This window comes from Mobula birostris, chromosome 14 (genome assembly GCF_030028105.1).
Source record: "Mobula birostris isolate sMobBir1 chromosome 14, sMobBir1.hap1, whole genome shotgun sequence".
Lineage (NCBI taxonomy): Eukaryota > Metazoa > Chordata > Chondrichthyes > Myliobatiformes > Myliobatidae > Mobula > Mobula birostris.
In genome coordinates, this window is record NC_092383.1 from 45,637,646 (window position 1) to 45,651,829 (window position 14,184).

General features: G+C 39.7%; 1 protein-coding gene across 6 annotated transcripts in view; it reads right to left on the reverse strand.

Moving 5' to 3' along the window:
* The window catches only part of LOC140209874 (protein unc-13 homolog C-like), a 923,018-nt gene that overhangs the window by 246,347 nt on the left and 662,487 nt on the right, over positions 1-14,184 (reverse strand). For all 6 annotated transcript variants that reach the window (XM_072278476.1, XM_072278475.1, XM_072278477.1 and 3 more), the window contains 2 exons: positions 10,151-10,240; positions 8,328-8,456 (listed from right to left, as the gene is read on the reverse strand). In XM_072278476.1, the coding sequence (XP_072134577.1) occupies positions 8,328-8,456; positions 10,151-10,240 (219 nt within the window). The remainder of the gene's footprint in view (positions 1-8,327; positions 8,457-10,150; positions 10,241-14,184) is intronic.

The window sequence follows — 14,184 nt, forward strand, 5'->3', positions numbered from 1 at the left end:
CTTAAACAGCAATGATCGAATGAAGCCTCATTGGTTGAACTAGTCCAAATTCCTCCAACTACATTCCCTAGAGTCATACAACACGGAAATAGGCCATTTACCCAGTGAGACCATCCATCTGCCACCTATTTACACTAATCTAATGAGAATCCCAGTTTGTTCTCCCTGCTCCCATTAACTTCCCCCAGATTCTACTTCTCATCTATACACTAGGGGAAATTACAATGGCCATTTAACCTACCAACTTGCACATTAATGGGATGTGGAACGTGCAGAGGAGACCCACGTAGATGGAGAATGTGTAAACCAAAGTAGAGGTCAGGATTGAACTCAGATTACTGGCAAGGTGAGGCACTGGCCACACCAGTGTACCACCAATACCTATGGGTTTAGCTACACTCAACCAGCAATGGCTGGAGGAAGAGAGTTCATATCCATCAAGGCTACTAATCAATGCAAAATAGTGACATTTGTGCTTTACGTCAGCATGCATCAGTCCTGAGCATTATTTAATACTTTGTCCTCGCAGCTGTTGGAAAGGCTGCTAGTGAGCTGACATATCTGAGTTTTTCTGAAATCTTTCAGATCTTTGTGCCACACCTTCAAACTTTCATTCCCACCCAGGTTTCTGCCTCTATCATTACTATGTTCCTAACACACATCTCCACCTAGGTTTCTTAATTATGTAGATGAACAGATCCAGAAGTATGCTTGTGCTATCAAATATTAATATTCAAACAGATGATATAAATTCTGCTTTCCCCACTTTCTGCTCTCCACAGTGATCATGACTCCCTTGTCCATTCGTCCCTCCCCATCAATCTCTGTCCAGGCACTTATCCTTGCAAGTGGAACAAGCGCTACACCTCCTTCCTCATACCATTCAGGGCCCCAAACAGTCCTTTCAGGGGAGGTGATGCTTCACCTGTGAGTCTGTTGAAGCCATATACTGTGTCTGGTGCTTCCAGTGTGGCCATCTGTATATTGATGACACCCGACATAAATTAGGAGACCACTTCACCAAATACCTACACTCCGTCTGCCAGAAGAAGCGGGATATCCAGGTGGGCATCCATTTTAATTCCACTTCCCATTCCCATTCCAATATGTCAATCCATGGCCTCCTCTACTGTCGCAATGAGGCCACACTCAGGTTGGTGGAACTACACCTTGTATTCCATCTGGGTAGCCTCCAACCTGATGGCATGAACATCGATTTCTTGAAATTCCGGTAATGCCCCCCCCTTCACCATTTCCCATCCTCTTTCCCCCTCTCACCTTATCTCCTTGCCTGCCCATCACCTCCCTCCATGGCCTTCTGTCCTCTCCTATTAGATTCCCCCTTCTCCAGCCCTGTATCTCTTTCACCAATCAACTTCCCAGCTCTTTACTTTACCCCTCTCCCTCCCAGTTTCACCTATCACCTTGTGTTTCTCCCTCCCCTTTCCCCACCTTTTAAATCTACTCTTCATCTTTTTTTTTCTCCTGTCCTGCTGAAGGGTCTCGGCCCAAAACGTCGACTGTACTCTTTTCCATAGATGCTGCCTGACGTGCTGAGTTCCTCCAGTATTTTGTGGGTGCTGCTTGGATTTTAAGTATCTCCAAATTTTCTCTTGTTTGTAATATAAGTTCTTAAACTTTTGGTCATGGATACAAGATTTTCACCCCTGCTCTTTGTGCCCACTGATAACCCCAAACTTGCTATTAGTTGTTAAATAAGCTTGTCATTCTAATAGGAGTGAGTCCTATTATAAGCATTTCTTGTTAAAATAATTGTTTTAATATCTTACTGAAGATAAATGTATGAAGACATTATTCTGGAGAATCTAAACTAAAGGACTTTGATTCATTTCACATAGTGAAAAAATTCAGTTTTCAAATGGTATAAAATGGCTGGTGTTCACCTTAAACTGTGACCATAGGAAAAAGACACCTATTATGTAATAGTCCCAAATACTATTAAATCATAACTTGCATAAATTGACCAAAGATTCTCAAACATTACCTGAAAATTTAATAATGATAGGAGAAATTTCAGGATACTGAATAGTAATTAATTTGTCATGAATAATATTCGTTTGGGATTAAATGACACAATTGACATCTCATCAAGTACCCTGTGCTACTTCCAAAGCCAAGTGGCTTGTTTACTTGAGATGTAGACTTATTGTAAGTGTGATATTGCAGACAAATCATGCTTAAAGATTTTTACTCTATAACTTCTGGACCAAATGTTACGTTTGACAAGAATGCTGACAAGAATACAAGGTACTCAAACTACTTTAAATAACTATTCTTCTCAGCTACTGTTCAGCTGAGATGTGGTCCTGCGTGAAATTAATACTTCGAGAATTAAAAATAATTCAAGCTATTGCCTGAATTAAATCAAGAGGTAAAGAAGAAATGTAATTTAAATTAAAACTAAGAATCAAGAACGAGAGGACATAGGTTTAGGGTGACAGGGATGAGCCTGTGAGACAAATTAATTTAATGCAGGGGTTGGTCAGTATATATGGAATAAGTTACCAGGAGAAGTGGGTGAGGCAGGTACATTAACAACATTAAACAATACTTGGGCAGGTACATGAATAGGAAGACTCTGGAGGGATATGGGCCAAACGTGAGCAAATAGGTTAGAAGGGAATCTTAGATAACATGGAACACTGGGCCAAAGGGTCTGTTTTCATGCTCTTTGACTCTTGTCTAAGGAACTCCAAAGCATTTTCATGCTTTGAAATAAAAGTGGAAAGATGTATGAATGTAATTTGACTTTTATTTACATATTACAAACAATATCATTGCCTGATTCATTTTTATAACATAAAAATTAAAACATTTACTAGATTTGCTTGTGGAGTGAGAATGATCCAGTGATTTTGTAAATTGGCTGTTTCCTGGCACTTTGGACTTCTGAAATGGCAATTCTGATGGAAATGAGCTTTGAAATTGTGAATAGCAAATCTAAACTTTTATTGATTGTGCAAAATTGACAATATGGGATTACCCATCTACTGTCCAATTTTATCAACTTCCATAAAATTTAAACTATATGCCATTTCAGTTTTCAAAAGATAGAGGAAAGTTTTTCTGATGCCCTGTGCCAAAAACAGGGAAGTTATATAAAATTTCAGAAAATACACCGTGTTCAATACACTTTCTATCACCAGCATGGTCTTCAAAATCTCCTCATGCTTCAGGAGAGCTGTAGTGTGAGATCAACTCAACTCTGATTTCCACACCTGTATGCTTCAGTGCTGAAACCATCCATAGTTTGTATCTGACCCCTCAGCTTTACACCGGCAAACATAATGTTGTACGTTGTCTGAATGGAATCACAACAGTTAGGAAGTTATTTGTTATTTGATTTAGTCTTTCATTTAGAATTAATTTTAATAACTTGTATGTTTGAAAGATATTTTTGCATGTTTGTATTTGTTTCATTATTTAAATCCTATCAAAAGATTATAATGGTGATGAAGTGTGGGTCCTCAGGACCTGCCATCAGAAGCCAATGTGCCAATCACAGCCCTTCATTTTGTAGCAAGGCCTGGAGAATGTCTCAGTATGTCAGAGCAAAGCCTGAACCTGCATGGCTACTAAAGGCAAGAGTGACTGTAGGCTTTATGTGAAAGCAAACTCCAGTGAGTTGGCTGTGATCGCATTTAATATGCTGAGCTGTGCATATTCCTCACCTTACTCTCGTTATAGGGAGGACATCCAACATGTTGAGACACTGTTTTGCCATTGGCAAGGTTTAGCAAGATTTGCACTTGGGAGAGGTGGTATTCTGACATGATATTTGACATAAATTGGAATTCAGAGCAATCTGGTCTACACTATCTTACAACATGTATGAAGGATAATATGAGGCTCAGTATATCCAATAACATTGCTTCAGTTTTCTAAATTGTGCACCTTTAGGCTCTTTCTTTCATTGTGCTATCACCAACTTCCAATTCTTACACTAGATAAACTGTGACATTTTACGAGCCTTATAGCCATTCTCTGAACTCTTCCAATACCAAAGTAACAAGAAACTTATTTTTAGCAGGCTGGTAGTTACTAGTTGGACTTGCAAGTATCAATCTTAAAATTACTTCTTCTGGAATTGATCTTGGTCCATCTGGTAGCTCTCTTATTGAATAAATCTGAAGATTTACAAAGCATCACTGCTCAGTCTCGATTGAATAAATATTGCCCTCTGGGATGTGGAGGTACATTATCACTCGACTTGCATATGACAGATAAATGCAAAGTGTTTAATTCACACTAAAATGCAATAAATAAGTGATAGATGTATCATTGCTATAAATAGAAATTTTTGGTTTGAATTGTACTCATATGTAAATCAGTCTAATGGCTTCTGTCCAGGAATAAAGTTTTAAAATTACAAGTACAAATGTTATAATAATAAATCACCTCATTTTCTAATTTTCAGCATTAGAGTCATTTGTATTGTTTGTGGAACAAGCTTGTTACTAATAATCAAATAATATTGATTTTCTACTTAAAACAGTAATTTTCGTCTTGCAAAATTGCACAAAACAACTAGTCAATACATCGTGATTCATATAAAGCACAGCACAGTACTATCATCTGGCCTTCCAGCATTACTAGGTCAAAATCCTGGAATTCTGCACTTAATGTATAAATGCATTTCTGCCATAATTATTCTCAATACTTGTGCTTCACAAAGTTGTGTCCTCCGTCCCCTACTGTACTCACGGTAAGCTCATGACTGTGTGGCCATATTCTGCTCTAGCTCCATTCATCAGTTTGCAGGTGATACCACCATAATGGGATATATCTCAAATAACAATGAGCCCATAAAAATCTAAGACATATAGAAGAAGCAGAATTAGCCCATTCAGCCTATCGAATCTGCTCTGCATTTCGATCATGGCCGATTTACTCTCCCTCTCATCCCCATTCTTCTGCCTTCTCCCCTTAACTATTGACACCTTTACTAATTGTGAACCCATTAACCTCCACATTAAATAAACCCAAGGGCTTGGCCTCTAAAGCTAACTGTGGGAATGAATTCCACAGATTCAAAACCCTCTGGCTAAAGGGACATCCTTGTATTCTGAGGCTGTGGCCTTTAGTTCTAAAAGCCACTTTTGGAACAATCCTCTCTGCATCCACTCCACCTAGGCTTTTCAATATTTGATAGGTTTTAGTGAGATCCCCTCTCATTCTTATAAACTCCAGTCCAGAGCTATCAAGCACTTCCCATAGGTTAACCCTTCATTCCCATGATCATTCTCGTGAACTACCTCTAGACCCTCTCCAATGCCAGCACATCCTTTCTTAGGGGCCCAAAACTGCTCACATTACTCCAAGTGCAGTCAGACTAATGCCTTATAAAGCCTCAGCAATGTGTCCTTGTTTTTATATTCTAGTCATCTCAAAATGAATGGTAACGTTGCATTTGTCTGCCTTAATACCTGCAAGTTAACCTTTAGGGAATCATGCACAAGGACTCCCAAGTCCCTTTACACCTCCTATTTCTGAATTTGCTTTCCATTTAGAAAATAGTCTGTCTTTAATCCTTCTACCAAAGTGCAGGACTATGCACTTCCCTACATTGTATTCCATCTGCCAGTTTTTGGCCCATTTCTCTAATATGTCTCAGTCCTTCTGCAGACTTGTTTCTTCCTCAACACTACCTGTTTTTGTATCATCTGCAAACTTGACTATAAAGCTATCAGCTCCGCCCTTCAGATGATTGATATAATGTGAAAAGAAGCATCCCAACACCGACACCCAAAGAACACTGCTTGTCACTGGAAGCTAACCAGGAAGGCTCCTTTATTCCTACTATTTGCCACCTGCCAGTCCACCCATATTCTCTACCTGCTTGTATCTTTCCTGTACTACTCATCTAATATAGAAACCTAATGTATGGCACCTTGTCAATGGCCCTCTGAAAATCCAATAAACAACATCCACCGACTCTCCATAGTCTACTCTTCATGTTAATTCCTCAAGGAATTCCAACAAATTGGTTAGGCAAGTTTTCTTCTTAAGGAAACCATACTAATTTCAACAGATTTTATCACGTGCCTCCAAGTACACTGAAACCTCATCATTAATATTGAACTCTAGCATCTTGCCAACCACTGAAATCAGGCTAACTGGTGTGTATTTTTCTGTCTTTTGCCTCCCTCCCTTCTTAAAGGGTGGTGTGACATTTACAGTTGCAGTACAGGAAGGAGATAAAGAGCTTCGTAACATGGTGTCAAGCTAACAACCTTTTTCTCAATGTCAGCAGAACGAGAGCTGGTTACTGACTTCAGGAAGGAGAGTAGTGCACATGCTCCTGTCTTCATCAACTTTGGTAAGGTTTAGAGGATTAAGAGCTTCAAGTTCCTCAGAGTGAATTTTACCAACAGCCTGTCCTAGCCTAACCACATAGACACCAAGAACCAATAAAACTCACAAACACCTCATTCCATCAAGAGACTAAAGAAATTTGGCAAGTGCCTTTCAACCCTTACCAAGATTTGTTGATGTACTATAGAAAGCATCCTATCTAGGTGCCTAACATCTTGGTATGGCAACTGTTCTATAAGTAAACACAAAACAAAACTGCAGAGTTTTGAACATAGCTCACCACATCAATGACATTAGCCTCCACTCCATGGACTCTGTCTATCCTTCTCAGTGCCTCAGTTAAGAAAGCAGAGGAACTAAAGACCCCATCCATCCTGGACATACTCTCTCCCATCTGGCAGAAGATATAAAGGCCTGAAAGCATGTACCAACAGGCTCAAAGACAGCTTCCATCTCACTGTTACAATATATTGAATGGTTCCCTATTGAAATTGGTTTATTATTGTCACATATGCCAAAATACAGTGAAATGCTTGTCTTGCATTCTATTCATGCAGATGAAAGCATTACACAGAGCACTGAGGCAGAAGAAAGTAAAGAAAAACCATGTAGAATAAACTGTAGGTAAACAAGATCGTAATGAGGTAGATTGTATGGTGAAGAGCCATCCAATCATATTAAGGAACCAGTCAAGAGATAGACTCAACCTCATAATCTACCTTGTTATGATCTGGTGCCTTATTGTCATTGTTACACTTCATTCTACATCCTGTTGTTGTTTTACTTTGTACTACGCTAATGCACTCTATACTGCACTGTTCTTGCCAAGAACAATCAAGGTCATGGAAAGACCATGATTATCCTCAAAATATGACACAGCTCATAAGGAATGAATGAACTGCACTGTATGAACAGTACACAAAACAAGTTTTTCACTGTACTTCAGTACATGTGACAATAATAAAGCAATTCCTATCTGTTCATCATATGGCCCTTTGTTTAACTAAGTTTCAGTTTCTAACAAGCCAGCCTTATTTTCCCAGGCACATAATTACTAGTTTAATTAGTGTGGCACAACATGGCGAGCCAAATGGCCTGTCCTCTGCTGTACTGTCCAGTATTCTATGTTCAATGAAGCTGATGAGGTGATGTCATTCTCACGCCCTGTTCCCTTCTGACATCCGACATCACACAATATGTTGCAATTCACTAGTGTTGAGGCTGTGACTTTCCCCTTCACCACAGACATAAAGTTATTCCTTTCTCTTTTCTAATGGGCAAAGGCCACACTATCTGGAGAATTCTTTGTGACTGCTTTCTTTCTCCAAGCATGAAAGTCTCACAGATGCTTTAGTTCATCCTCTATTTGGTTATGATGTTGGTATATTTTATTTGTGAGAGAAATAACAACTCGTTGCTAGATTTCTGTAACAATGGAGTCTTCTATATTTACAAACACGAGAAATCTGCAGATGCTGGAAATCCAAGGCAACAGACACACAATGCTGGAGGAACTCAGCAGACCAGGCAGCATCTATGGAAAAGAGCAAGAACAGTTGACATTTCCGGCTGAGACCCTTCATCAGGGCTAATGAAGGGTCTTGGCCCAGAATGTCAACTATTAACTCTTTTCCATTGATGCTGTCTGGTCTGCTGAGTTCCTTCAGAATTGCGTGTGTGTGCGTGTGTGTGTGTTGTCATCTATATTTAGGTTGGTGCCTATAAAGGCGGTTATCATGTAGCTAATCAGTGAATCTCTCCACTAGCTGGATGTGCTGAAAAAATTATAGATGCTTATTCAAACAATACCTTCAGTAAAATGTTACTTGAAATAAAATGTTTCCTAATAATGAGATGTTACACCTGTAATTAAATACACAACTAAAGATCTTGGTCACTGGTTGTAGCAATGAACTATATTCTACACATGGCTTGGATGCTCCAGTCAATTGTTAAATACTGAAACTTTAAAAAACATAAAATTCCATTACCTGGTCCAGCAACTGGTTATATAGATCATAGCAGTTGTCAAAAATATATCTGTATGTTGAGTCCAGGCAAGCTTTGACACAATCTTTCACCACAGAACTTGCTCTAGGAGGGCTCTGAAGTTCTTGAACCTGTAATTATTAATATTCATTGAACCACAATGTTGCAATGCAAATAAGCAAATTTTTAATCAAGTTATGGAGCGGTAATGTATGCATGAAGTCAGCATTTGTGGTAAAGCTAAAGATTCAAATTCCAATTGTATTTCAAATTAAGTCACTAATGATATATTACAAGCCTGGTCAGATGAGTGATTTTTCGGTGGAGAATGTACTGGAAGCAGTGAACTTAACTCCTTAAGTTTTAAGATAGTGATGAATAAAGGCAAGTCTAGAATCAGTGAGTAAGTATTATACTGGGGCAAGGCAAATTGCAGCATATTAGACAGGAGCTTGGAAGAGTAGATTGGGAGCAGCTGTTACTAAGTCAACATACAACATTTGGAATTAATTTAAAAATCATCTGACTAGAATTCAGGACAGGTATGTTCCAGTAGGAAGGAAGGACAAAGATGATAAGCTAAAGGAACCTTGTATGATGAGAGGAGTTGTAAATTTAGTCAAAAAAAGAAAAGGAAGCACATGAAAGGTTTAGGAAGCTGAAATCAGACAGCATTTCAGAAATAGATTCGTAAAGTCATAGAGACAGGCCCTTTGGCCCAACGCTCCATGCCACCCAAGATGCCCCAAGCAAGCTAGTCCCATTTGCCAGCCCTTGCCCTATAACTTTCTAAATCTTTCCAATCCACTGACCTGTCCAGCTGTCTTAAAAGTTGTTACTGTAACCGCCTTCTCTGGCAGCTCGTTCCACATAAATACCACCATTTGTGTAAAAAGATTGCTCCTTAAGTTCCTCTTAAGTATTTCCTCTCTCACCTTAAACCTATGTCCTGTGGTTCTTGATATCCCAATTCTGGCAGGGCTACGTGCAGCCAAATTGTGATTTACTAACTTGATATGAGTTTTTTCAGGAGATGATGGAGGTGCTTGATGAAGGAAGAGCTGTGGATGCTTTCCTACATGGAGGTATTAGTTTAATTTAGCATCATGCTTGGCACAGATATTTTGGGCTGAAGGGTCTGTTCCTGTGCGATATTGCTGTACTGTAGAGGAGTACTTGGGAGAAAACAGGTTGCCTGCATATATCCTACCTCCACTAAATGGATAGGTAGGCAGTAATATGTGGTTAGGTAGCCAAACTGATCTAGGCCACTACCTTCACTATGGCTTCTAACTGCTGATTATCCCAAAGCCCTCTGTCCCCTGACTATGACCTGATGCCTGAGACCTTCTTACGCAACACCAGGTCATCTTTCCATGTGGAAGGGAGTTCAGAATCTTAACAAACAAGCCCATTCAAAGGTACATGTTTTGGGAGATTAAAATTTACCCCACATTTCATTAGAGCTGCAAATCCAAAAAGAAACAATTAACAAAAGATTCTTAGTAATAGAATTAACCATAATATATACAGTAATTCATTCTTTCACAACATATTAGATGTGTTGAGTTTGCATGAGCAAATGACCACCTGTAAATAGCACTCTGTGATACATTAAGTTCTATAGTAATCTAGTGTTGCAGACAGCACTTTTAAATAGATCCAAGGCACCTAAACAAACTGATGGGGTGCTAAACAATAATGCAGAAGAATTCATGAGGTGGTGTGAATTACCAAACTTTTGTTGTGAAAAGATGACTACAGTTGCCTTTGTTAAAATAATTAGTGAACCTCCTTCAATATAATGGCACTTTAGGTATAATACCTTCATACGGAAAAAGGTAATGCTGGTCAAAAGATCCACCGTTGACTTCAGGTCTTGCAGCCTTTCCGGATTACTTGCTGGGAAATTATCCTAGGAAAATGATACTTTGTTTAACAAATTTGAAATGCTGGAAATTGTTAAATATTTTTAAAAAGTGCAGCTTAGGATGTCTGTGGGCATTTTGTACTCATGAACATTTATTCAATATCATTTGTTTGTGTAGTTATCTATGCAATGAGATGACACTTAACATCACATTGTGACGTGCTTTAGGACATCCCAAGGTTAATAAAGGATATACTGTACACAATGCAAGTTCTTGCCTTTTTTTTATCACTTTGCCTCACATTACAAAATGTCCCAATGCTGGATATTGGTTTGTGGGTCTAGAGACGGAACATAGTGAGGGTGGGGTGTATGATTGATAGTCAGTGGCTGTTGGAAGGTGCATTCCCACTGTGTTTTGCAGTGGCTGCTGGTTTATTAAAATGTTTGAACCATTTTATTGCAGGGTGAGTTTAGATTTATTGATACAGCAGTACAGAAGCTGAACTGTTTCAATAGGAATCTTACAGGCCTGGATAAATGATGTGTGAATTGAAATAGCATCATGTTTGTGGAGTCGGTACTTAGGGTAAATAAATTCTGAACGTCTGTTCTGTAAGATATGATTGTAATATCACTGGACTGTCATAAAGATTAACAGAACCTTCGGATCATGCATTGGTAACTCCAATCCCAGATAATCTAGCCAGTTGGAGAACAACCTCTGACATAGTTCAGAACTCAGCACATGCTGAATTTGGGAAAGAAAATAAATATTATTGTTAGAAACATAGAAAAACTACAGTGCAATACAGGCCTTTCGGCCCACAAAGTTGTGCTAAACATGTCCCTACCTTATAAATTACTAGGCTTACCCATAGCCCCTTATTTTTCTAAGTTGTCTGCAACATCCAGATGTGAGAATGAGCATAACCTCTGGTTAAATATAACTCCTGCAATAATCATTAATCCAGGTCCTTTCCAACGTAACATCCCATCTCCTGTACTCAAAACTTTTGATTTATGAAGGCCAATGTACCAAGCTGACTAATTAACTTAGTAGAATGTGAATTACCAACAAGTAGCTCAGCATAGCATCTGGGCAGCAATGAAATATTTTTCATCCACCATTTCATAAAGATTCCTCTATTCAGTGTCTGCTATACTTACATGACACAGGTCTGAACCAAGCTCAGCAGCCTTGTAGCATTACTTTGGAAAATGAGATAATTCATCTGAAAGTCATAACAGCACCACCTAGAGTATTCCAGACAGTCCTAATTCTATACACCTTCCCTATAACCCTGCAAATTGTAATCTTTCTTTTAGCCCCAATCCAATTCCTGTTAGGAAAAGCCCCGATTGGTTGTTGTTGGAATGCACACAGGCAGGGAATTCCAGACAGTGCCACTAAACTAGTCTTACTGATCACACCTTGAAACCTGTGCACCTGTTCCTTGGCTTTGAAATCATCCAGGACATCAGCTTGTCTCCCCATGGAACGTGGATCAGGACCACATAACAACCACATAACAATTACAGCACAGAAACAGGCCATCTCGGCCCTTCTAGTCCGTGCCGAACTCTTACTTTCACCTAGTCCCACCAACCTGCAGTCAGCCCATAACCCTCCATTTCTTTTCTGTCCATATAGCTATCCAATTTAACTTTAAATAACAACATCGAACCTGCCTCAATCACTTCTGCTGGAAGCTCGTTCCACACAGCTACCACTCTCTAGGTAAAGAAATTCCCCCTCATGTTACCCCTAAACTTTTGCCCTTTAACTCTCAACTCATGACTGTTTTTGTTTAGAACTCCTTGGGCTCACCTGAATGTCCCATGGTTGAGGTGACTGCATAATGACTGCAGCACATTACTTCCTTGTTAGAATGAGGCAAAAGCTCATAAAATGAATCCACTAATTCCTCATGAGAAGTTGCTGAGATGCCAACTTAATTTATTCTTTCTGGTGAAGTTCATTCCATGGAGATGGTATTAACCCTCCTGTTTTTCCCCACCATAGTGTCCTACTGGTTTATCTTTAGTCTGGTATCTCCTGTTCCTCATGTCACACTCAGTGTGGTCACATTGATGTAAAAGTGTCTGAATTATGATAGTAGGGCAGCATTCAGCCCTCTCATGTTGGAGATTATCCATGAAGATCCTGGTATTTCACGTTCTGAACTTTATGTTAAGGTGTGGAAATTGCCTGTTCGTTGTTTTCTTTACTGTTTGTGGCTATTATGCACCAGCTCCCTTCAGGTTTTATATAGTGAGCCCACTACTCTAGTCAGCATCTATCACACTTAGAAATATACATTATAGAAATAAGTCTTCAGCCCAGCCAGTCCATGCTAATGGTGATACTTATCTATGCTAAAGCCATTTGCACTTAAAGTATACTTACATTTCCAGCATCCAAATCAATCTCCAGAAGACATAGGAGCAGAAATAGATCATCTGGCCCATCGGATCTGCTTAGCCATTCCATTATGACTGATTTATTATTCCTCTCAACCACATTCTCCTACCTTCTCCCCATAACCCTTGATGCACTTACTAATCAAGTACCTATCAAACTCTGCTTTAAATATACCCAATAACTTGGCCTCCACAGCTGTCTGTGGCAATAACTTCCACGGATTCATCACCCTCTGGCTAAAAAGATTCCTCCTCATCTCTGTTCTGGAGGGACGTTCTTCTATTTTGAGTTGTGGTCCTACACCACCCCACTATGGGAAACATCTTCTCCACATCTACTCTATCTAGGCCTTTAAATATTTGATAGGTTTCAATGAGAACACCTCTCATTCTTGTAAATTCCTGCAAGTACAGCTCAGAGCCATCAAACACTCCTCATATGTTGACCCTTTGATTCCTGGAATCATTCTTGTGAACCTCCCCTAGCCTCTCCATTGCCAGCAAATCCTTTCTTAGGTAAAGGGCACAAAACTGCTCACAATACTCCAAATGTGGTCTGATCAGTGCCTTATAAAGACTCAGCATTACATCTTTGCTTTTATATTCTAGTCCTCTCAAAATAAATGTTAACATAACATTTGCCTTCCTTTCACCAACTCAACCTACAAGTTAACCAACAGGAAATCCTGCACAAGTCCTGACAAAGGGTCTCGGCCTGAAACATCGACTGTGCTTCTTCCTATGGATGCTGTCTGGCCTACTGCGTTCCACCAGCATTTTGTATGTGTTGCAAGGACTTCTAAATCCCCTTGAGCCTCTGATTTCCGAATATTCTCCCCATTTAGAAAGCAGTCTACACCGTTATCTTTCTACCAAAGCGCATGACCATATTCTTTATTGAACTATAGTCCATTTGCAAATTCTTTGTCCATTCCCCTAATTTGTCTAAGTCCTTCTGCCAACTCCCTGCATCCTCAATGTTGCCCGCACCCCTCCCTGTACCTGCCCCACCATCTATTTCATCGGACTCAGGATTATTCTGGAGAGATCAAACTTTGCCAAATGACAATCAATGCTCATATATACAACTGGCATGTGCACACCTATTTGTCATATGTGCGTGCACACACACACAGTGACACACATGAACAGGCTCAAACACAGGAATGGTGGTTTCCTTTCACCCTGCTCACCCAACCTCCCATTCTTGTTCCCGACTGCACTCTAATCTCAAACTCATCAGGCTAGCAGGGTACCTGTTCCTTACTCCAGCCTCTCATCTGCCCATGTTCCTGACCCCTGGCCTTGGTTTGATCCTAATCCGCATTTTCAGTCCTAGCTCAGGATATTCACCTACACCCAGGTGAGACTTTCCTATGTCTACCCAAAAGTCAAGAACAGAAGCACAAGAAGGCAGCAACGCTCAGTAACAGATCTTCCACAGCACTCCTTCCTTATGAACTGACTCAAAACTTCTGCTGAAAGCATGAGATGCAAATAAATGGCCAACATTTCTGAGTTGTCTAGACAAGCCTGTGTAGTCTTAGTGCAGAAACTGATAGCTC